This window comes from Euphorbia lathyris, chromosome 3 (genome assembly GCF_963576675.1).
Source record: "Euphorbia lathyris chromosome 3, ddEupLath1.1, whole genome shotgun sequence".
In the NCBI taxonomy this organism is placed as follows: domain Eukaryota; kingdom Viridiplantae; phylum Streptophyta; class Magnoliopsida; order Malpighiales; family Euphorbiaceae; genus Euphorbia; species Euphorbia lathyris.
Genome location: NC_088912.1, coordinates 110,217,753 through 110,243,433, shown reverse-complemented (window position 1 = coordinate 110,243,433; position 25,681 = coordinate 110,217,753). Strand labels below are relative to the sequence as shown.

General features: G+C 33.1%; 1 protein-coding gene and 2 non-coding genes across 3 annotated transcripts; all 3 read left to right on the top strand.

Annotated features, from left to right (window-relative positions):
- Nucleotides 1-662: 662 nt before the first annotated feature.
- On the top strand, nt 663-769 carry LOC136225134 (small nucleolar RNA R71). Its single transcript, XR_010686867.1, has one exon. It is a non-coding gene; the product is annotated as a small nucleolar RNA R71 (small nucleolar RNA).
- Nucleotides 770-5,107: 4,338 nt separating this feature from the next.
- Nucleotides 5,108-5,214, top strand: LOC136225068 (small nucleolar RNA R71). The gene has a single exon (XR_010686805.1). It is a non-coding gene; the product is annotated as a small nucleolar RNA R71 (small nucleolar RNA).
- A 12,134-nt stretch (nt 5,215-17,348) lies between these two features.
- On the top strand, nt 17,349-24,895 carry LOC136222871 (uncharacterized). Its single transcript, XM_066010559.1, has 10 exons — nt 17,349-17,393; nt 17,581-17,685; nt 19,390-19,463; nt 20,322-20,325; nt 20,408-20,456; nt 20,570-20,619; nt 20,711-20,760; nt 21,016-21,031; nt 21,104-21,155; nt 24,623-24,895. Exons 1-10 carry the CDS (start codon nt 17,349-17,351, stop codon nt 24,691-24,693), a joined length of 516 nt encoding a protein of 171 aa, XP_065866631.1. The 3' UTR covers nt 24,694-24,895.
- The last annotated feature ends 786 nt before the right edge of the window (nt 24,896-25,681 follow it).

Here is a 25,681-nt window from a genome sequence, read left to right as displayed (position 1 = left end):
TGCTAGATGATTGGTTTTTGATAAGCTGATCGAATTTACTTTCGATCCGTTTAAAACCATCGTCTTGATTACTTACCTTTCCATTCATAGCATCTATAAATTTGTCGATTTTTGAAGATAAAGTGCTAATCGTATCTCTTGTTTGATTTTGATAATTATTTACACGATATTGATTAGCATTTGCATTATTATTATTATTACTATCTTTCCAATTAAAGTTAGGATGATTTCTCCATCCAGGATTATAAGTATTAGAATAAGGATTAGTAGTTTGGTTTTGTCCTTGGACAAAATTTACCTGTTCTATCTCATTCATACCTTCGTAATCAATGTCTGTTTGGATCGGATCATTAGGATCGCACGGTGCCATAAACCTATCAATTTTGTGCGATAAGGCAGAAAATTGGGCTTGTAACATCGCAACTGGATCAAGATTCATTATACCTTTAACCGATGATGTACCTGAGGTTGATGGTTTCGCCATTGGTATATGTCCACGCTCTACGGGCCACATACTGCTGTTGATTGCCATTTCCTCCAAAAGTTCTCTTGCTTGGGCGGACGTCTTCTTCATAAATAACCCTCCAGACATAGCATCTAATGAACCTCTAGTTGTAGGATTTAATCCATTATAGAATGTCTGCATTAAAAGTGCATCTGGCAGTTGGTGGTGTGGGCATAAATGTTGAAGTTCTTTAAAACATTCCCAAGCTTCATAAAGAGTTTCATTATCATTTTGTGTAAAAGATGTCAATTCTTTGATGACTCTAGCAGTTTTTGCTAAGGGAAAATATTTTGATAAAAACGCTTGGGCATTTTGGTCCCAAGTTTCAAATGTTGCAGCAGGCATAGAAGTTAACCAAATTTTTGCCTTATCCTTCAAGGTGAAAGGAAAGAGGCGAAGTTTGATTGCTTCGGCTGTTACATCAGTAATTTTAAAAGTGTCACAAATTTCTAAGAAATTTGTCAAATGGGCATTAGGGTTTTCGTTAGGTAGTCCATAAAACGTTACGTTTTTTTGCAACATATTAAGCAAAGCAGGCTTAATTTCAAATTGATTTGCGTTTATACAAGGTCTAACTACACTATTAGTTACACCGGCCATTCCTGGCCTAGCATAATCCATAAGTGTCGGTGGATCGGCCATATTTTCTGGCTGGATTTTTTTGGTTTTTATGGGTGTTTTGTCTTTGTTTTTGTTGTTTTTGTTGTTTTTCTTAAGTGTTCTTTCAATTTCTGGATCAAAAGGGTCTGGTGGTGTGCCCGAATTTCACGAACTGCGCATGAACTTGAAATGGTTACACGAGCCAAACTACCTTCAAAACAAAATTGAAAACAAATATGTTATATAAACTGAAAAATAAATAAAATATAAAAATTGTATAAAAATAATGTGTAAACCTAGATTCGAAAATAAAATACGAAAAATAAAAATTTTGTCAAAAATTTTGGCGTATCCCCGGCAACGGCGCCAAAAACTTGTTGAGCGATTTCCGCAAGTGCACGGTTTCGCTTGTAGTAATAAAAATATCGATCCCACAGGGATACGTTTTTTAACGAAAAACTTATTTTTGAGTTTATTAATTTCGAACTTGTTAGATTTATTATTAATTGTAAATGAAAAGTGAAATTTGTCTAATTGAATTTAGGAAAAATAATTGTTTAATTGAGTTTATGAACTTTGAATACTTGAAAAATGCTGGAATAAGATTTTATATTTAGAATAAATCGATTGTTAGAAAGATCTTCTGATTTAAGGATGAATTTTACAAAACAGGAACATTTAGAACTTTTAGAAAAACAATGAATGTATTCATTTGCATTAAGCAAAGAAAACAACTTAAACTTTGTATCAATTATGATGATGAAATAAATGATGGAACCTCTAATTAATTGGCTTTAAACGCGACAAAACCCTTTCGGGATAGTTGCCCTTACTCAAATTAAAACTCTTTCGAGATGATAATTTGCCTAAGTGTTCAACAAAGTTTCCTTGTAACGATTTTGAATTCAACTGCGTATTAATGAATACACCAGCCTCACTTATATTGGATTGGTTACCATAAGTGCTGCATAACGATTTCTCGAATAGAACGGACTTTATTAGATGAAATATAAATTGATACAAGTTTACAGAGAACATGGAGCATCGAGTTCTTCGAGGGCGTGCAAGTGAACGGCTTGATCGGTTCCTTTCCTTGGGTTTCCTTAGAGGTTGTCAGGCTCAGGGGCGAACACTCTACTCAATCTTCTCGCTGTAACTTCGTAATAGGGATTCGGTCGGCCACTACCATGATGCAAACTAAAACTGGAACAATGTCTAAACGCTACTGAGTTGTAATTAAACTATAAACAATATGTGTACCTCATCTTGTTTTGTACAGAATCTAATTTCTAACTCTCGAAATGTTTTTACTTAGAACTTAGACATAAGTTCTACGCTCTGATTCTATATCTATATTATAACATTTCATTGCATTTTTCTCAACATCAACTCTTTATTTATAGATGTTGAAGGGTTGTGATTGAAGTGATGTATCCATTGGTTAAGAGTCGTGTCCGTTGTGAAAGGACGTCTTTATCCACTTGAACGAACGCGTTTCTTAGATTTCAGCATGTGTTAAATGCTTTTGGCAAATTTTCTGCACTTACCGAGGATAGGAATCCTCGGCCGTGAATGACGTAGCATTAAGTTGAACGTTGGACGAAGGGGAGAAATGGCTAAACCACGCGTGTCGCGGCCGCGGGTTGGGGATTCACTGTCGCGGCACAGTGAGTTTTCTCACTTCTTTGCTTTCGTTCGTGTCCTCGACTTGGTGCTTTCGATTTACGTCGTCTTTGACTCCTTTGGTAGGGTTTTTCTTCTGTTTTTGATCATTTTTCGTTCCTATTTGGATTTTACCAAATATTTAGGTACCTTACAAGAAAGAAAGATATTCGAGAGTAAAAGTAATCTAAACAGATATAAACAACATAAATTTGTAATAAAAATGATGTAAATATTAATGATATTTTAGGTATATTTTGGGCTTAACACTAACCCATTCACTATCCGAGATAGGGTAGATGATTCCATTGTCCAGAAGTTTAGTAATCTCATTTTTTACTACTTCTTTCATATTCGGATTTAGGCGTCTTTGCCTATCCGCTTTAGGTGGCTTATCTTCTTCTAAGTGAATTCTGTGCATTACGATGCTCGGGTTAATACCTTTTAAGTCTGAAATTTGCCAACCCATACTTCCTATCCTATTTCTAACAACTTCTTTCAATTTCTCTTCTTGGACTTGTGTTAATTTGTTAGAGATAATAATAGGTAGAGAATCGCCTTCGCCTAAGAAAGCGTACCTCAAATGACTTGGTAATTCTTTAAGTTCTAATTTAGGTGGAACTATAATTGAAGGCGGAACTGGTCCATCTTCTCGAATCAAAGGTTCTGGGTCCTTATCTTTTAGTTCCTCACTCATTATAGGTTCTATTATTTCTTCTTTTTGAACAATGTCATTTACACATTCTTCAATTAAATCAAGTTTCATACAAGCGAAATCCTCCATAGGATATTTCATTGCTTGATTCATATCAAACTCAATCTTATCATCGCCTATTCTTAAAACTACTTTCCTTTCCGACACATCAACTAGAGTACGTCCCGTGTTCATGAACGGTCTACCGAAGATTAGCGGACAATTTACGTCATAAGCAAAATCTAAAATAACGAAATCGGTAGGAAAAATAAATTTGTCAACTTTAACTAAAACATCCTCAATTATACTGTATGGTCTTTTAGTGGTTTGATCCGCTAATTGCAAAACCATATTGGTACGTTTGATGTCTTCTTCTAAGCCTAACTTATTAAAAATAGATAATGGCATCAAGTTAATGCTTGCTCCTAAATCACAGAGACAACTGGGAAATTCAATATCTCCCAATTTACACGGAATGGTAAAACATCCGGGATCCTTGAGTTTTGTGGGCAAATTACTTGACACAATTGAACTACAATGTTCAGTTAGCGAAATGGATGAAATTCCTTCCCAACTGATTTTCTTTGAAATTAAATCTTTGAGGAATTTGTGTAATCGCGTCCATAAATGTTAAATTAATATGCAAATTCTTAAGTTTGTCTAAAAATGTTAAAAGTTGTTTGTCATAGTCCTTATTGCGGACTTTGTGTGGAAAAGGTGGTTTGGGTACAAAAGTTTTTGTACTAGAGTCAATTGGTGCATCTTTTTGTTTTAATGTATCTTCTTTGGGCTTTGGTAAATCAGTTCCAGGTAAGGTTGAATTTCTGGGCATTTCCGGGCCTAAGTAATTTTTCCCTGAACGAAGAGTGAAAGCCTTAACATGCTCTTTCGGATTTTCTTCCGTATGGCTTAGAAGACTTCCCTCTTTGTGGGATGGAATTGATTTAGCGAGTTGTCCAATTTGAATCTCCAAATTATGGATGCTAGATGATTGGTTTTTAATAAGCTGATCGAATTTATTCTCGATCCGTTTAAAACCATCGTCGTGATTACTTATTTTTCCGCTCATAGCATCAATAAATTTGTCGATTTTAGAAGATAAAGTGCTAATCGTGTCTCTGGATTGGTTTTGATAATTAGCAGTACGATTTTGATTAGCAGTAGCATTATTATTATTATTATTATCTCTCCAGTTAAAGTTAGGATGATTTCTCCATCCAGGATTATATGTATTGGAATAAGGGTTATTATTTTGGTTTTGCCCTTGGACAAAATTTACATGTTCAATTTCACTCATACCTTCGTAATCCACATCTGTTTGGATTGGCTTACCATTAGAATCACACGGTGCCATAAACCTATCAATTTTGTGCGATAAGGCAGAAAATTGGGCTTGTAACATCGCTACTGGATCAAGATTCATTATACCTTTAACTGATGAAGTAGTTGAGGATGATGGTTTCGCTGATGGTGCGTGTCCACGTTCCGCGGGCCACATACTGCTGTTGATTGCCATTTCCTTCAAAAGTTCTCTTGGTTGGGCACATGTTTTCTTCATGAATAACCCTCCAGACATAGCATCCAATGAACCTCTAGTTGTAGGATTTAGTCCATTATAAAATGTTTTCATTAAAAGTTCAGCGGGCAATTGGTGGTGTGGGCATAAACGTTGAAGTTCTTTAAAACGTTCCCAAGCCTCATAAAGAGTTTCATTATCATTTTGAGAAAAAGATGTTAACTCTTTAATGACTCTTGCGGTTTTTGCTAAAGGAATTTTTTTTGATAAAAATGCTTGGGCTAATTGCTCCCAAGTCTCAATTGATGCGGTTGGCATAGAAGTTAACCATTCTTTGGCTCGATCCTTCAAAGTAAAAGGAAAAAGGTGAAGTTTGATTGCTTCTGCAGTTACATCAGTAATTTTAAAAGTGTCACAAATTTCTAAGAAATTTGTCAAATGGGTATTAGGATTTTCGTTAGGTAACCCGTAAAACGTTACATTATTTTGCAACATATTAAGAAACGCAGGCTTAATTTCAAAATGATGTGCATTAATTTGGGGTCTAACTATACTGTTTGTTACACCAGCCACTCCTGGCCTAGCGTAATCCATAAGTGTGGCCATAACTTCTGGCTCGGTAATTTTAGTTTTTATTGGGGTTTTGTTTTTGTTTTTCTTTTCTTTCTTGTTCTTTTTAAGAGTCCTTTCAATTTCTGGGTCAATAGGATCTGGTGACGTGTCCGAACTTCGAGAACTGCGCATGAACTTGAAATTTCGCACGAACCGAAACTACCTACAAAACAGAATTTGAAAAATAAATATGTTAGTAATTGAAAATAATTAAAAATATAAAAGTTTGAATAAGTATGAATAAACCTAGATTCGTAATAAAACACGAAAAATTTAAAATTTTGTCAAAAAATTTGGCGTTCCTCGGCAACGGCGCCAAAAACTTGTTGAGCGATTTCCGCAAGTGCATGGTATACGCTTGTAGTAATAAAAGATATCGATCCCACAGGGAACGTTTTTTTTAACAAAACTTATTTACAATCGGTTAAATTTACTTTAAGGTTTATAATATGGAAAATCGTTTAATCGGTTTTGGTTTTGAAATTGCTAGAATGAGAATTAGATTAGAGTATGAAAATGTTAGAAAATATTCTGATTTAAGAATGAATTTGCAAGATAGGAACTTTTAGTACTTTTTAGAAAAGTAAACGAATATATTCGTTTGCATTAAGCAAAGAAAACAACTTTAAACTTTGTATGAATTATAAAGATGAAATAAATGACGGAACCTCTAATTAATTGGCTTTGCACATGACAAAACCCTTTCGGGATAGTTGCCCTTAATCAAATTAAAACTCTTTCGAGATAATAATTTGCCTAAGTGTTCAACAAAGTTTCCTTATAAAGATTTTGGATTAAATATGTTTTAATGAAAACACCAGCAGTCACTTTAGTGGATTGGTTACCATAAGTGCTGCATAAAAATCTATCGAATATAACGGACTTTATTAGATGAAATATAAATTGATACAAGTTTACAGAGAACATGGAGCATGGAAACATTCGACGGCTTGCAAGTGAACGGGTTGATCAATCCTTTCCTTGGGTTTCGTTAGAGTTTGTCAGGCTCAGGGGCGGATCCTCTACTCAATCTTCTCGTTGAATCTTCGTAATAGAGACTGGGTCGGTCTACTACCAAAATGAAAACTAAACTGGAACAATGACTAAACGTTACTAAACTTGTTATTATTGAATAAACAATGTGTGTACAACATATTGCTTTTTACAGAATCGAAATCTAACTTCTGAATTACTTGATTCGGAATTTCTGCATAAATTCTATACTAATCTCTTTTTTCTACATATCTTCAACTCTCCATCAACTCTTTATTTATAGATGTTGAAGAGTCTTGATTGAAGTGTCGTGTCCGTTGTGAAGGATCGTGTCCGTTGCGAAAGGACGTCTTTATCCACCCGAACGATCGCGTTTCGTCGAAAACGAAAGTGTGTAACTAGGCTTCTAAAATCTCCTGCTCGTACCGAGAATCTTAAATTCTCTACCGAGAATGGGGGAGCATTAATTGGTCTTCAAACGAAGGAAGGAGAAGCTGGGGAACGCGTGTCGCGACCGTGAATTTGGGGGTCGCGGTCGCGGCACGGAACGTTTTTTGGTTTTTCAGCTTTCGTTCGCGTCCTCGATTTGGCGTTATTAATTTCTGTCGTCTTCGACTCCTTTTGTAGGGTTTTGCTTTTATTTTCGAGCTCTTTTCGTTCCTATTTGGATTTTACCAAATATTTATGTACCTTACAAGAAAGAAACATATTCGAGAGTAAAAGCTTCCTAACAGTTATAAATAGCATAAATTTGTAGCAATATTGATGTAATTAACGATGATATTTTAGGTATATTTTGGGCTTAACACCCCTAACGTCTAAAATGGTACAATTTTATCCCTAATGTTGGAAGCCAAGAGCAATTTTACCCCTAATATTGATAAATTGGGTCAATTTGAGAAATAATTCATCAAACTATTTTCTCGGTCATGAATCGTGTCATCTGCACTTCACACATGCGTTATTTTATCAGTAACAAATCACAAACATATGTTGGGATGTGAAAAAATAAAAGAAAAAAATATTAAAAATATAATGTCTTTTGTACGAATTAAAGTAAAAAATTTAAAAAATTCACCGAATCTATAAATATTAATCTCCAAATAATATTTACAATTTGTTAGAATAATTATAGTATTTATAATTGTTTAAAATAATAATAATTAAAATGTAAAATTAGAAAAAAATGTATCCCTAATGTTGGAAGCCAAGAGCAATTTTACCCCTAACGTTGATAAATTGGGTCAATTTGAAAAATAATTCATCAAACTATTTTCTCGGTCATGAATCTTGTCATCTACACTTCACACATGCGTTATTTTATCAGTAACAAATCTCAAACATATGTTGGGATGTGAAAGAAATAAGAAAAAAATATTAAAAATATACTGTCTTTTGTACGAATTAGAGTAAAAAATTTAAAAAATTCACCGAATTTATAAATATTAATCTCAAAATAATATTTACAATTTGTTAGAATAATTATAGTATTTATAATTGTTTAGAATAATAATAATAATTAAAATGTAAAATTAGAAAAAAAAATTCTCACGTAGGCATGTGAAGAATATGCATCCACCACAGGTGGGGCGTGATGTTCATCACGCCCCACCATAGGTGGAGGCATATTGTTCATATGCCTCCAGGGCGTGATGTTAATACACCCACCTATGGTGGAGGCATATTCTTCACATGCCCCGATACCGAAAATTTGATTTTTAAAAAATCATTCGATTTTACTTATAACAATCGTAAATAAAACATATTTTTGAACAAAATTATGTATCATTAGTCATTTCCCATGTTTTTTCTTTACCAAATTAGTCCGGATTAGATTTTGGAGAGTTTTGTGTTTTTGAGAGGATTTGAAAATTTGAGAAGATGAGTGAATTTGTTGAAAGGGCAATTTCGTCTTTTCACGGGGCTAGGGGTGGGAAATGGTGGCTAGGTTTAGTAATCCACAATATAAATTATAATTTATATTAAATTAAATGAATTCTGGAAACTATTGTATGTGTATAGTCTCAGGGTTCAGAATATTATACTATATAATAATTTCAACCATTTAATTTATTATATATTAAATCTAAAGCTAACTTATAATCAGATACAATTAAATTATACTAACTAATAATTAATAAATATAGTTTCTAATTAAATTTAACTTAGTTCGATCGGTTCGGTCAATTCGATAATTTTGATTTAAAAACCGAACCGACCAAATTTACCGAATTGTTATAAAAAATAAAACCAAAACCGAACATAATAGATCGAAAAGCCGAACCGAAAAACCGAAATGCTTCGGTTTGGTCGGTTATTTCGGTCCGGTTCGGTTTTTGAACACCCATTGTAACTCTGATATTATTAGTCATATTGTTATTTTTTCTAGTTTTTTTATATTGATTTTTAAAAATAATATAAAATATAAAAATTAACTAATCAGAAATTAGAATAAAAGAAATGAAAATCTAATATAAACATTGTTTTGTTAACAACAATTGCATCCGGTATTCTTCATCCAGAAGACATATTGATGGGCAATTCTACTGTCCACCCCCCATCTCCTTCCCTGTTGTGCTAGATTGCCACTCTCCTCAATGGTTTCTAGTTGGAGTACCATGGCCTCCACCTTTGGCCTGTCTTTGCAGTATGAAGCTCAAAAAGGCTTCAAACTGTTTTTCCAGATTACTTGATTCACCCATAACTTGCTCTAATACCACTTTGTTAAGCTCCTGAGTTTTGGATCAAATTACGGGTCCTTGAACCTTGAAATCAGGAAGTGAATCTTACTTCTTTTTCTTTCGAGATAGTATGATGAGAATTAATTAATGCAGCTCGTTAGAGAGAAACCTGGATCTCTATGATGAGAACTCCTGACCTCTGAATTTGTTTTTCAAATAGTACTTTACGAATGATAAAATGGTTCCTTTCTATAATAGTACAAAAGGCAGACTTAAACTAGTATTCCTATTCTATTAGATTTAACACTTCCTAAATAAAAATTCTAAAAATAAACTACTATCCTATTAGAATTAGAACTTTCTAAATAATAGTTCTGAAAATAAACTCTTATTTCTACTAATACTAAGACTTCCTAAATAAATGATAATTCCGAAAATAACAATTTCTAAATAAATTTACTCTGATTTGGACTAGCCACAACAGTTTCCTAACAACATCATTTTCTGTTTATATCAGCAAAAACTTTACTGAAATATCTTGTCTAATTAAATTGACTAAAACATTGAAGGAAACAGTGTATATGAATGACAGATCTAAACATTGCTACCACAGTACTTAAAGCACCTGGAGAACCAAGAATTAATGGCCAACAATTAAAAATAGGTGACTCAGTTGAATTTGTTAGGTAGCTACCATGCTTAAATTAAAAACAATTACACTACACAACATAAATTTGTTCATAGATGTGCTTGTATCCAAGTGAACATCACATGCAAATACTTCTTAGCTGAGTAATCTTCAAGAAGAACTAATCCTCTAGAAGAGACACAAAAAATAAAATTTAGCATACCTTGCAGATCAAGTATTGAGTCTTCTAATTTGTTTCGTTGACTTTTCAAAATTTTCAAATTATCCTCATGCTGCTTGATTTGGATTCCTGCTGTGTGTAGATCATCTTGAAATTTCTGCAAAGGTTACAATTTAACAATTAGTTCTTTGACCTACTTTACATTGTAAATAAGCTATAGTAACTTAAAGTATGTCTAAAAAAATACAAATTGCAATGTGAAATTTCGGCTTTTTTTTTACAAATGTCAACTCCATAAAAATAAAATATAAATAACAGAAGAATTGCTTTTGATTTACACCCACATCACAACAAAATGTAAAGATCCTATGCAAACTGAAAACCATAGAATTGTATATGACGGATTGGGCTTGCATAGAACAACCATTTTGCATTTCATTACTTGGGATAATAGTAGCTTCTTCTTCCATCACAGCTGACAAATCCTGCGGAAACACTCTATGTAAGAATTACAGCTAAAATAAAAGGATCGACTTAACATTTGCAACTATGAACATATCATCTCAAAGAGCAACATGACACTATGTTCCTTATACAAATAGGTAAAGCAAGGCACATTTGTATGCATCACAGTGCACCTCAAGAAACAATAAAAAGCCGACAAACAAAAACCATATTTACTAATAATGGAAATAGTCATAGTAATCTTCTGAAATCTAAAGATGATAAAAGTCTAAAACATATGAAGCCTCAGATATAATTTCTTTATGGTCTCACTGCATATAGTGAACAAATTAAAAGCCTTCAAAGCTTATGCTCCCAAATAATATCCTAATTATTGGAAGATAAAGTCATCAAAATTAGCTGCAAAGTTTAAAAGTTCTCTGCCATTCAAAAACAAGGGCTGGCAATATAATTTCTTTGATAACAACCATGCGAGCATATACATGGCGTCTACTCTTCTACATGTCAAAATTTTCAAAATATAGTTCACTGAGTGAAGCAAAATGAATCCAGCCACACTAATCACCATCCTTCTTAGGGTCTCGAAATTTATCATATGCGAGTATTCCAGTGATTAATATGAGATACGGTACGGCGGGGATACATCAAATTTTATATATAATTAATAATATATATATCATTTATAATGAAAATTCAAAAGATAAATAAATATATAAATCACAAATCATATTCATAAAGTGATTATAAAAACACAAATAATACTCTCAAGTCATTATAAAACCACAAATAACATCTATAATATTAACTAATAAGTAATTAATTCATAGAAGATCGACCAGATGAGAGGAAAAACTCGATCAAAGTAGATTGACCAGATGAGAGGGATCGACTTCAGCAAAGCAATCGAGGAAGACAACTGATTGCACAGAACCACTGAACAGAAGAACTCGATCAGATGAGAGAAAAGATTTAGGAATTTCAATTTTGTTAGGGTTCAATGCATCACACAGGAGAGATTTTCAATTTTAGTTTAGGGTTCAATCGATTTCGTGTCGGTATATACTAGTAATCCTGGGATTATTTCATTTTAATCCTTATATTTTCTGAGTTTTAAAAAAACCCTTATACTTTCATAGTTTTTTTAAAAAAACCCCTAAAGTATCCCCGAAGTGTCCCCCGCCTATCCCATCATTTAAAAAAAACATTGTAGCATCATTTTTTGATGGGGCATCATTTAATAAATTAATATTATTTATTTTCTTTTTCATTTATTTTATATACATAAAAACCAGAAATCAAGAATCATTTAACACTAATAATCAATCCATACAAAATCATTTAACTCTAATAATGATGAAATGGGTTGGAGTAAAAACATTGTAGCAACATCAAAACAGATAGAGAATGTGATGAAAACATGGTTTGATGCAGTAAATTTGATGAAATGTGTTGGAGATGGTCTAAGCTCCGGTTAGTTGCAAACTGAAAAGAACTGTTCATTAAACCCAAAACGCAATATTACCATCCATAAGTGATGACCCGCGAAGCCAAACCGGGCCGAATTCATTACACGGGCCCAGCCCATACTTAGACCCATGGTCTAGGATCGGATGAGACCCGAATAGAGCCCGAATAGAGGAAGCGGGTGAAGTAAGTAACTGCCCCGAATTCCTAAATGGAGCATCAAAACTCCCACTCAGAACAAACGATACCACGTTTGTTGTTGCCACGAAAGCCACGAAAGGGACATGGCCTAAAAAGGAGTAACCGCCATCGGAACGTGGCCTAGAAGGAGTAACCGCCCTCGGCGGTTACTTAAGAACACTTATAAAAAGGCATAAGGCCAAAGGGGAGAGGTACGTTCACATTTTTCCCCGTAATGCTATTATTACCAACCTTCATACAAAGAACTGACTAGATCGTCGAAGAGTTTTCCCGGAGATCCCGTCTCCGGTTCTGTTTTGCAGGTAACTCCGGCGGAGATCATCAAATCGGATTCAGCAAGTTATCAATAAGTGGTTCAGATCAAGGCGGTTAGGTTTTGACAACAACAAATTTAACTTGTCAAAACTAATTTGTGTGACTCACTTATATACCAAGTAAAACAAAATTCACTTGAAATTATCTGATTATGGATTTATAAACATCCATGCAAAATAATTTTTCTTAGAAAGAGAGGAATTAAGTCCAATTTACATTAGAAAATTTGAATTATCCGAATGATCAAAGAAAATTAAGCAATTAAAAAGGACGAATTCCATCTTAAATTACAAAATGCACAACTGGAAAATTATGGACCCTAATTTGGTCGATCCAACAATGAGCTTACCCGGAAATATAACTATAGAATTCCTGAGCATTAAAGACCTAGGATGGGCAAAGAATAAGATAATAATTTAAATAGTTATCGAGTTTTGTCATTGTATTATACTATTAGGTAATTGTGGTTTCCTAAATAACTACCACTATGTTTAACAGAGGCGATATACGAGGTGATATAGGGATAAAAAGTGGCTCTTTATATACGTTGTTTGTTAGAGGGGGTGTACAAGGAAGGATAGATGGGTCGAACTCCAATTAATTTTAGTTTTTTTTAATTTATAATCATAATCAATGTATCTTCCACATAATTTTTTTTCATGTGAGACTAATAATAGTAGATTGGCTCTCTGAACTTGTCCATAATTGTTTTTTAGCTCCCTGAACTTTGCAAATGTCTTACCAGCTCTCTAAACTTGCTTATTCCGTAACAACTGAATACAAAAACCATAATACTAACTCGTGTTAAAGAGCAAAAATACTCATAATGTTTTGGAACATGAGTAATTTTACCCCTAACGTCTAAAATGGTGCAATTTTACCCCTAACATTGGAAACCAAGAGCAATTTTACATTTAACATTGATAAATTGGGTTAATTTGAGAAATAATTCATCAAATTGTCTTCTCGGTCATGAATCTTGTCATCTACACTTCATACGTGCATCATTTTATCGGTAACAAATCACAAACATATGTTGGGATGTGAAAAAAAATATACTATCTTTTGTACAAATTGGACAAAACAATTCAAAAATTTCACCAATTTATAAATTTGATCTTGGCTACTAACGTTAGGGGTAAAATTGCACCATTTTACACGTTGTGGGTAAAGTTACTCCTGACCTAAAATATTAAGAGTATTTTTGCTCCTTAACCCTACTAACTCTGGTTCCTCAATATTTTGAAAGGTAGGGGAAGAAAAAAATTACCTCACAAATAGATGTATTTTTAGAATTTAGGTTTAATAAGTTTTGGTATTTATTTGGTACAGAATAAGCAAGTTTAGGGAGCTGGTGAGACATTTGCAAAGTTCAGGGAGCTAATAAATTTTTATGGACAAGTTTAAGGAGATGGTGATACGAAATAAGCAAGTTTAGGGAACTGGTGAGACACTTACAAGTTCAGAGAGTCAATCTACTATTATGGATAAGTTCATGGAGCTGGTGATGTATTAGGCCTAATTTTATTGACCTATTTCAAAGCTTAGTAACCAATTCACAATATAAGCTCAAAAAAAGTGAAAAGACTAGTCAGACTTGCCACGTATCATTTGCTTAAATATAACAGCAATCTATACTATATACTAAATTTGTAGTTAATAGTACTGATGTATCATCTCTTGAAGATATCTATGGCCCGATGTGCCATTTTCTTAAAATATTGTAACTCTTCTTCTTCACAACTTTTCTCCTTAGCTTTGCATGACCATGGTGATAAACCGTTCCCAAATAATTACCCACGTTCTCAATCTACCCATTCTTTATCTATTCAGAATACACGTTTTATTGGTAACTGCTTTTCTTCTTCTTCATTTGCACTTTGTTTTCTTCATTTTATGTCTTACTTCTTCTCGAATTTTGATTGCATTTGTTGTCGATCTGTGTTTTCTAACCGTTCAAATTTGTCATCTTCGAGCGAGGAGTAATTCCAAGAGACGCTTGTTCAAAGAAGCTCAGATCTAGTAATCTTCACCTACCCCCAATGTATATATGGAATCTACACTATTATTTAAAATACATAAAATTAATATGATTATTTTTGTTTGTATATGTAACTTCTTAAATAAATTCAGTAAGTAACATCAAAAATGAAATATTATAGATTTGTTTATTTACAATTTTTTTTCAGTAAAAATGGGGTGATGGTTTAGGGAAAGGCCGGACATCCCGACTAGGTCGGCATATTATTAAAAAGCAAAGGAATAGTATACAAAGGAATAAAGAAACAAAAAGAGGAGAACAGAGCAAAACTAAATTCTAGATTGTTCAATCGAACTATAATCACCATAAATGAAAGAACTCCAAAATGAAAGAAAGGTATCTCCGTTCCCGTCCCGTTAATCCCCAATGGGGATCCCCATTATTCCACGTGATAATTGATTTTTTGGATGATTTTAAGTACATTTTAATTAGGTGATTGATTGTTTTCAATTTTTAGTTTTATTTTTATTTTAAAATTTTGAGAATGGTTGCTAATATTTGGTATTATTAGCTACTGTTTTTTAAACGTTTTGCTTTTACTGATTTTTTAAAACGGTGATTCCCCACGGTGAATAGGGAATGAGAAATGTGAATAACTTTTTTGGAACATCTCTAAACTGGATATGGGGTCCCTGTGGGGACGGGGATGGAGATCAGGGGATGGGAAATGCATTCCCCGCCCCATCCTGTTTACATCCGTAGAGAATTCTTGCCGCAACAGATGAAATCTCTGCTTCCACTTGCTCTACTATTATTTTGTATAAACTCAGAAACAATCCCGTGTAGGCTAGCATCATCACCTATGGAATGTTCAATTTATACAAACGAAAAGTAAAGTTTAAGTTCCATATAAGAAGGTGTTTCATCTTAGCAAATTACTAATTAGCATAGATTGTCTCACCACATCTTGTGAATTGCCATTCTTAAGCCAAACCTATTGTAAACAAAAAACTGAAATGAAAGGTTTTGGACAATTTTGACTTCATTTTTATTTTCACTATAAATCCATTTTAATATGAGAAAAAGTTGTAAAAAAAAACATTTATGAAACCTGTTCTAGAGCTAGTACATATTCTTCATTAGACAATTAAATAATAGTAACTTTGTAAGGATTTTATAAAAGGACAGATTCACACTGAGCTCATGGAATTTTTCATTATGCAATATATATTCATCTCAATTAACACACTTTCTTCTTTGTCTATGTCATAGGGATGAAGGCTTAAACATTGTACTAACGTGACACATAATATTAATCATAATAAAGCAAATGGATCATAACATGAAGAGTCATATATATTTTACTAAAACTATTATTGGATCTATATTGATAATTTTCATTATAGAACTTCCCATAATTAAACAAGATAACATCTTATTAATATTGATGTTCAGTCGAGATATGTTCAGGTGGTGATCCAGGTCCAGGGTTATGAATTGGGTTTTGTCCCCCATGAGTTTCTCTCAAAGAATGACTGTTTGTCGGGAGTTGGGGTGGTTCTCCAGGTCCGGGGTTATGAATTGGGTTTGGTCTGCCAGGGGTTCTTCTGAAAGAATGACGGCTGTGATGAATTGGGTCAGGTCCACCAGGAGATAGTCTAAAAGAATGACCATAAACTCGGCTTGACTGTTCATGATCAGCAGTAATGAGTTGGGATGGGTGATGAATTGGGTCTGGTCCACCAGGAGATAGTCTAAAAGAATGACCATAAACTCGGGATGACTGTTGATGATCATCGGTAATGAGTTGGGTTGGGTGATGAATTGGGTGTGGTCCGCCAGGAACTTCTCTAAAAGAATGACCATAAACTCGGGTTGACTGTTAATGATCAGCTGTAATGAGTTGGGGTCGGTGATGAATTGGATCTGGTCCGCCAGGAACTTGATTGAAAGAATGACGGTAAACTTGAGGCAATTGAAGAGAAGGATTTGCATTAGAAACTTGCACAGTTAGAGCATGAAGAAGAATGAGCATCATAGCTCCTATTGTTGATAAAATCATACTGGATAAGTGTATTGCATTAAGATATCCAATTAGAGGGATATATATATACAAACACTGAAAATCTTAGAGGATCTGATATAAAACCATGAATTGCAAGTATACAGAATTTGAGTTTTATATTTAGCAACTTGGGTCAGAGGAGATTTGATCCCTTGAACCCAAACCAATATCACTACAAAAATAATAAGTTTTGGGTACAAATGATTTGAGACAAATTGTATTTTTAGTCCTTAATTCTAGTTTTGAAATTAACACAGAGGACAATTATATTTATTGTCTTATATGGTTCTTTAATCTAAAATGGGGGACAAGTTTAATTAATAGAATTAATATATATAAATTTATTAACATTAAAAGGACAAAATCGGATTGATTTTGTTCTCCATCTTCTCCCCTCAGCCTCCCTCCCTGTCAGCCGACTCACACGTCTCCATCTACAACCAGCGCCACCGCTTATCCTTTCTCGCTCTTCTCTTTTATACATTTGTATTGCCTTCTCTCCCTTTTATTTCCCTAAAGCCTGATCGATGAATCCTAAAGCAATCCACAAGTTCGAGGGCAAGGGTAAGCAATCGACAAGTTCAACAGCAAGGTTACGTCGGTCATACTGAGTTCCGTAATTTCCTTGCCGTCAATGATATGAGTTGTTTAATTTCTTTTTGCCCATCTGTTCCTCCTCGATTATTTTCTCAAAATTTATGTTGTCGATTTCTATAAACCCGGAAACAAAATCCTGAGCGATTGTTAATAATTGGCGGTGTTTGGAGAAGAGAATGAAGGAGAATATGGGAAACCCCCTTCATCTGAAGTCGTTGAACCATATATCTCTGGTGTGCAGATCGGTTGAGGAATCCATTGATTTTTTACCAGAATGTTCTTGGATTTTCCCCCCGATAAGGAGGCCTGGATCTTTTGATTTCGATGGAGCTTGGTAATTTCAAGAAAATTTTCTATATATCTATCTGGTTTTTTTCAAATAAAAATGGAAAAAAATCTTGATCGTGGTTTGTTGTATAGGTTGTTTCGGTACGGAATTGGAATACACTTGTTGCAGTCGAAGATCCAGAGAACCTACCAAAGAAAGGTGAAATTAATCTGAAAGATAATCATATTTCGTTCCAGGTAAGTGAATCAGGCGACTCATTTGTTAGCTTGGGTTTCGCTGTGGTTAGATAGACCTATAGTTGTATACTAGTGCAGGGTTTGGATTTTGGAATGTCAATTTGAACAATGTTGTCTCTAATATACTCTAAGTTAAGTTGGTTCTAATGAATTAGATAATCTCTGATGCAGGCATATGTTGCAATTTTAGTTAGAAAAATATAATATCAATAAGTATAAACATATGTGCTGTCTCTTTAGGAGTTCTGAATCATAATAGTTTTTTTTCAGTTGGAATATTCAAAATGCAATTTGATGATGTCTTTACCAATTGAAATGCATCAATTTATTTTGGGATAAGGTACCAAAATAGGCCTATGGTTTTTGGGAAAGTATCAATCTAGCCTCCACGTACAAAATAGCACCAATATAGACTTAACGTTTTAAAAAAGGTACCAATTTAGGCCTTGATAACGGAATGAGACACGTCATTGATATTACTCTGTTATCGAGGCCTAAATGGGTACCTTTTTCAAACGTTAAGCCTATATTGGTGCTATTTTATACTTTAAGCCTAAATTGATACTTCCTCAAAAATCATAGACCTATTTTGGAGCTATATGAATATTGTTAAGGGAGGTGCTTACATTAGTGGATTTGTATTATGGTTGGCACTTAGTATACCAAAGGGAAAAGTTAAAAAACAATATTTGAATTTTCTTTTTATCTATGCTAGCAGAAACTAGACCTTGAATATATTTAATTATATTATGTGAACTCCAAGTTTGAAATGTGCAGGGAAATCAGGATCGTGAGGTGCAATATTCTTATTTTTCTTCTTTCGATTCTTCTGCTTATTAGCTGTATAACTTGGGAGATTGTTTAAATTGGAAAATAGGTTAGTCTGAAAGTTTATTTTTACTTCATAGCCATTTCACTTTATTTTCTTAGTTTAATTGGACTAATTTCATAACATTAGATGGTAAGGTTTATAAACACTCCTTTTATTGGATCATATCAACAACTCTAAGGGATTTACACTTGAGCACCTCTATTATCTTGCAGATGGTTTTCATGATGCATGACGTGATAGGTCTTTCTTGCCACCGAACAACTATGAACAAGTTTTGCCTTTTGATTCATATGAGGTCTTTCTTTTGGGCAGGTAAATTGCTTTCTCTATTTTTTTTGCATTTGCTTGTTCAATGCAATAATCTAGAGCTAATGGTTAATTGTTTTGTTTTGAGAGAATTAAGGATAAAAAAAATTAGATGCAACTATTCTATTTCCTTAGGTTTTGGTCTCCCGATTGAAGAGATTAAGTGTTCTTGTAAAGAAAGGGAAGAAAGGCAACATGGTTTCTGTTGATCACTTCCTTGTTGGTCATTATTTGCTTCATGTTACAGAAATATATAGATGAGATGTTACAAAATGGTGAGAAGAATATACATTGATCTACCATTTTGTAAACCAATGTTCTTGTTTTGCTGTCATTTTAATTCCCCTCAATTGTTGTTTATGTTGACTTGCCTGATATTTGGTTCAGACATGTTATTGTAAACATGTTACTTCGAGATCTTCTGGTCATGCTTAAAACCCGTAAGTAGCTAGATCTGTACCAACTTATTGGCCACATTAACAGCCTCACCTCTTATTTTTTCAGGTTTTTAATTACATAAGTTAGTTATTCTAAAGTTTGTCAATTTCCATGCTATATGTGTGCAGGTCTTTGTAATGACTCATGTTCCGGAAAATGTCTTAGCTTCATTACTTTCTACTTCGTATCAGTCTCGATTAAGGTATGCTTGTTTCTCTAATGCAGAAATTTATGGATGCTGATGTTTCTTTACTGCCTATCACACTCTAATTGAAGTTTTGTCAATGATTTGGTCCTATTAAATATCCTAGAGCAGCAATATTGATTTGGTCCTATTCAATATATAATCACGTGAAATATGATGTTCAAATCACATTCTTCAGTAGAAGCTTTTATGTTTATAGTTTCTCTTTGCATTAACTGCAGTCCTAGAACCACGGCTGTACACATTTGTTATTTGCAAAGCCAAGTAGTATCTCTCTAACATGGACCATTAACATCTTACCTGTGATCTCGTTCACTATTATTCAGGAACGTTCTGCACCATATCTCTGCTCATCCATGCTCATGAGGAGATCCGCGTGATCAATCTCACATTTTGTATTAGAATGAAGACACTCAATTTTATCCGTTGTGCATGTTGCTTATATTAATAATATGAATTGTGAGATTGCAGAGAAGATTCAGTTTGCTTCTCTTGAGGTAGCATCTCCAAAATTCATGTCATTTATACAATTTATCAAACATTTCATAGGCATGGAAACTACAGACGAAAATAACAACTGAATTTCATTACAAGGTTGTGAACAATGGAGGCACCCGCGAGAATGACAACAACACAACACCATCCCCGGTAGGCTGCTCCAAATCTCTTATTCATTGTTTTTCTTTTCTTTCTCTCAATTTGAGACTTAACTAACCAAATCATGCTTTATGTTACAAACCTTTTATAAGGCCAACTTGGATAGTTATTACCTATAGGCCAATTTTTCTGATTTTTCAATGGTCGATGATGCTCTCATCTTTCGAATTTGATTATTTTTTTGTTTGATTGTTCTAGTGGTGTTTGTTTGTGTCTGTATTTTGATTGAGTTGCTGGTACTAGGGTAGGTCTCAACAACTTGGGGATTTTGGTTGTTGCAATAGCATTTGGGGTTTTCTAGATTCATCCATGAAGAATTCAACATATTTGAAGGTGCATTCTCTGTCTGAAACTCAATTCATTTTTGTCTAACATGGTGATGAATTGAAAATGTTCACATAGTGCTTTTTTTCACCTTTGTTGTTTGATCGTGACTTGATTTTCAGTGGCAAAGCATGTTGTTGATTTATGTGCAGCTCCTGGTAGCTGGAGTCAGGTATACTTGATTTCGATGATGCTCTTGTATTGCATTATATAGTACTTGGCTATTTGATAACAGAAACGCTTATAGAAATGTGCAATTGCAGGTTTTGAGTTGTAAATTATATCTACCAGCTAAACTTTCACAAGATTCAAGGTTGGTTATTTTTTCTATAATTCTGAAATATATGCTTGAATCGAAATTAAAACGCCATTCATCTTCTCTTCCAATTTTGTGTCCTGATATTGCCTTAACTTACAATTGCCAGGGCTTGTTTTAAACTTCAATTTTGTCATCTGTCTTGATAGTTTGACCAGACCTTAACCTCCAATTTTATATACACATTATGCGTACATTGGAATTGTGATTCCTTTGTTAATTTGATGTTTAATTGTTGTATGCTGATTGTAGGCTTTGGAAATCCAAGGTAAACATACATTTCATAACAGTTAATTTTCTCTTCTCTATGCAGCTCTGGGTAACCCGGTTGTTGTAGCAGGTTGTTTTGCAGTTGGCTCCTTCTTTGCAGCAGCAGCCGTTCAAAATCATAGGTATGTAAACTCATGTGTTGTTTGTTTCTCTTTTGTTTATTCTGTTGTGCATCCCTGATATTCATGCTTTTAAGTTTTATGTTTTGTTTCTGCTTTTATTTTCAACAGAACACTTGTTTTAGTCATGCATAACTTTCTCTGCGAGTGTTGATCCTACCATTATAGGCATTAGCAAATCTGTTGCAATTAAACGCTGCGGTATGGAATTTCAGGATGTAGATACTTTAAGACAGTTTCGTCTCTTTCTAAAACATTTGTATTTCCTAATTAAGGATGAATGCTATAATTTCAACATAAGTTTCTGCGACATTTTATAGGAGCTCTCTTCAATCCAAATTGCATATTTATTTCATTTTATGGTTTGACAAAATTTTGGACAGAATATTTAAGGACCGATATTGTCTCCTTTGCATGGGGACGACAATTGTCCTTTAATTTGTAGACAAAAAATCATCCCGTAAGAATAGGGACAAAAGTTGTCTCGTTTATATGGAGACGACAATTGTCCATTTCTTTGAAGACAAAAAATAGTCCTCCAAAGATAGAGACAAAATTTGTCTCCTTTGTATGGGGACGATAATCGTGCCTAGAAAGAGGGATGATAACCGTCCCTCAAAATGAGGACGACATTTGTCCTTATTCTTAGGGACGACAATCGTCCCAAAAAATGAGGACGATATCATATTTTTGTCTCCTATAGAATAGGGTACGCTCGCATAAGGGACGAAACCAAGGGACAATTAAAATTGTCTCCAAAAGCAAAGGGGACAATTTTTCTTATTTTTGGGGACAATTTTAATTGTCCCCAATAATCGTTTTTTTTGTAGTGTATTTTCACTTGGACTGGATTTGGCTTCCATGTTTTCTAACAATCAAACCCATAGATAACCAATATTTTCACTTGGACTAGATTTGGCTTCCATGTTTTCTAACAATCATACCCATAGATAAGCTTGAGTGGGTAGCTTCATTTTTGTTGCAAAAAAATTAAATTCACTTAACCCAATTCAAAATCTTTTAGTGATAGAAATTATATTTAGCATCTTGTTTTCTTTCATGTATAAACTCTTTTAGTGATAGAAATTTAAAAATATATAAGGACAATTTTAAAATTTCAATGTTATTTTTGTATTAGGAAGTAAATTAACACCATCTTCCAAAAATTTGATTCTAAATCTATTTAACAAATTTTAACCCATTAATAATATTATATTGGATTTTTGTAATGTTTTCGTAAATCACGTGTAATTTTACTATCTCTATAAAAATGACATGTCAAAATATGAGATGTTCAATTTGTGTTTGCGAGTGAATCCTATTAATAGTTAATCATATTTTATTTTTCTGATTAATATTATTAGCTTTTATTGCATTATATTGTGTAAGGGTTGATTTAAAAAATTTATTAACAACCTCAAAATGAATTTTTTCAAGAATTAAAATTTTTTAGTATCACATTTACTATGAAATAATATTTTTTATTTTTTTAGCTTTCTCTCAAGTGTAAACATTAACTTTCTTTTAATCACCAGACAATGCATAAATTACATCAAAACTAAAAAGTTGAAGAATTAAAATTCTTTAAAATATGCTCTTTAAAACATCCTCTTCAAGAAGTCCATCATTTCACAAGCATGCATATCTATGAACTATTTTTTTACATCTATATAATGTGTAAAAGTTAATCAATGAAGTCATGTTATAGTTATCCGCGAAGTTCTGTGGTTAAATTGCATGTTTGAGTCGTGATCAATTTATTTTTTATTCATTAAGTCATTATAAATTAAACTGTTGATTAATTATTTTTAAATACATTAAGTCTCTATTTTTTAAATGGATATACTAAGTCTTTGATTAATTATTTTTTTTCATTATATTAAGCCCTCCCGTAACAATTCATTTATGCCAGAAATTCAAACTCGGTTTAGCATGCATAAACTGTACAAGTTATGGATACAAATATGCACAAACTCAATATTTTTCTAAAATAAAATGTATGTGCCACAAGCTTTGATTGGTTTGCTAGCATGTGAGACAGAAATGTACAAGTTATGGATACAAATATGCATTGAAAGATGCGGCAAAATACTACTGTGATATCAGCAAATGTTCCAAAAGGCTTTGGAATTTGGATATGCATAATAAAACCAAGATATTATTTTTAATTGAAGTTATTATTATTATTTGATAAATTATTTTTAACGAATATTATATTAATTCTCTTCCAATCATTAAAGAACTAAACCACTTCAAAGGGAATAACATTCTAATTTTATATTGAACCACACAAAATTAAGAAATAGTCATTTATTTGGATTCTCACACTACAAGAAAAAGGAGTAATAGTAAGAAAAATTTAATAAGGGTCTAAAATTCACTTATAAAAAATACTTTTAATAAGCACAAATTCTATTATTATTTAATAATAAGCAAAAACCATTTTTGATTTACTTTTACCAAAAAAAAACCCCTTATTAATTCATTCTAAAGTAAAACCCCTTTATTTTCTATTTTAATATTTAAATTAAAACCCCTTATAAATTCTAATAAAAAAATTAAATACTTATTAATTATAGTAATAACAAGTTAATCACTTATTAATTTCTTTTGCTTTTAATGCCCTAAATTTTCCCCCCATGAATTTTCATTTCCCTCCCAAACTTTTGGTTCTCTCCCTCTTTTCTTTTTGTTCCCCCCAAATTAAGGGTCATTACCGTAACCCCATGGCTGCTGTTCTTCTTCCGTCAAACATAATGACTGATGTTTTCTCCTCTCTTCGCCACTCTCCATGAACGTCAATTTCCTCTCTTGGCCGCTCTCTATGAACGTCATTCTCCTCTCTTGGCCGCTCACCTCCTGCCTCAGTTCGGTCTCACTGCTAAGGTTTCTTTCTTTCTTCCATTTTTGTAATCGTTCTCCATGTATGTTTGTGTTTTCTGCGAATATGTTCTATTGATTGCAGGTTAAGAGAAGGAAGTCACAGAATGTTAAGTCCAAGCAAAAACATATCCACATGGAGTCTCGAGAACCTAATCACAGTATCCAATTTGTAAAAACTTTAAACGTCTCTTCTTTTTCTTTCTTATTCTTGAGCTATTTTGCTTATTGATTCTACATACATTTAAACTTTTATTTTGATTAGATTCGATTTAATCTTTGTTTGGTGTTTATTAGTTGAAAAATGAGGTTTCCCCTCTTAATTCGTGCTCATTATTTGTCTTAGCTGCTTTAATTTTAAGGTTTTCTTCTTATTTTCTCTTCCTAAGTTTGTAAGTACATGGAAGAGGTGGAATAGTGTTTTAGGTTTCAGCAGTCAGATTGGACTTAGTTTTTCAAAATTGAAAATGAGTGCTGAAATTGTTTTTGGCTTTTTACATGGTGTTATGTATAAAGTGGAATACTGGGAGACTTCTTACAAGGATTGAGGTTTGTGTGATTGATTTGATTGTGTTCATGTTTTTGCATAGAGTGTCAAAAGCAGATTTTGGGAGTTGGATTTAGCAAGGATTGCAGGCTTTCCTCCCTAAGGCTGGACTAATAAGCAGAGTTAACAACTTCAAGGAGTTAAAAGAAAATATTAATTTAAAATTCTTCAAATTTATTGCTTTCATTAGTTGACCATGTATATACTCTGAATTTTATAACCAAATTATGTATAACACATGAAATGCGCAGAATGTGTTGATGCTATACTATCGTATAGATTATGTTTTCTATAAAATCCAGTGGGAATTGCTCATGTATCTATTTTCTTATTGTTTTTTGCTTTCGTCTGGTTTCTAACTAGAGGATGGAGCAAATGTCTTGCAGTGACATTAATATATGGATTCCTTCTCTTAATTTGTTATACGGCTTATATCTGCAGTTATTTTTGAAGAGGCTTACGATTGTTCATATGCCTCCACCTATGGTGGGGCGTGATGTTCATACACCCCACCTGTGGTGGAGGCATGTTCTTCACATGCCCCGATACCGAAAATTTGATTTTTAAAAAATCATTCGATTTTATTTATAACAATCGTAAATAAAACATATTTTTGAACAAAATTATGTATCATTAGTCATTTCCCATGTTTTTTCTTTACCAAATTAGTCCGGATTAGATTTTGGAGAGTTTTGTGTTTTTTGTGTTTTTGAGAGGATTTGAAAATTTGAGAACATGAGTGAATTTGTTAAAAGGGCAATTTCGTCTTTTCACGGGGCTAGGGGTGGGAAATGGTGGCTAGATTTAGTAATCCACAATATAAATTATAATTTATATTAAATTAAATGAATTCTGGAAACTATTGTATGTGTATAGTCTCAGGGTTCAGAATATTATACTATATAATAATTTCAACCATTTAATTTATTATATATTAAATCTAAAGCTAACTTATAATCAGATACAATTAAATTATACTAACTAATAATTAATAAATATAGTTTCTAATTAAATTTAACTTAGTTCGATCGGTTCGGTCAATTCGATAATTTTGATTTAAAAACCGAACCGACCGAATTTACCGAATTGTTATAAAAAATTA

Bases quoted from the DNA above. Each gene is read 5' to 3' on its own strand.
- LOC136222871 (XM_066010559.1), top strand. From the start codon at position 17,349: ATGGGAAACCCCCTTCATCTGAAGTCGTTGAACCATATATCTCTG. The intron at 20,620-20,710 runs GTATACTTGATT...GTGCAATTGCAG, and splicing joins CTCCTGGTAGCTGGAGTCAG to GTTTTGAGTTGTAAATTATA. The intron at 21,156-24,622 runs GTATGTAAACTC...GTTTTTGCATAG, and splicing joins GCAGCCGTTCAAAATCATAG to AGTGTCAAAAGCAGATTTTG.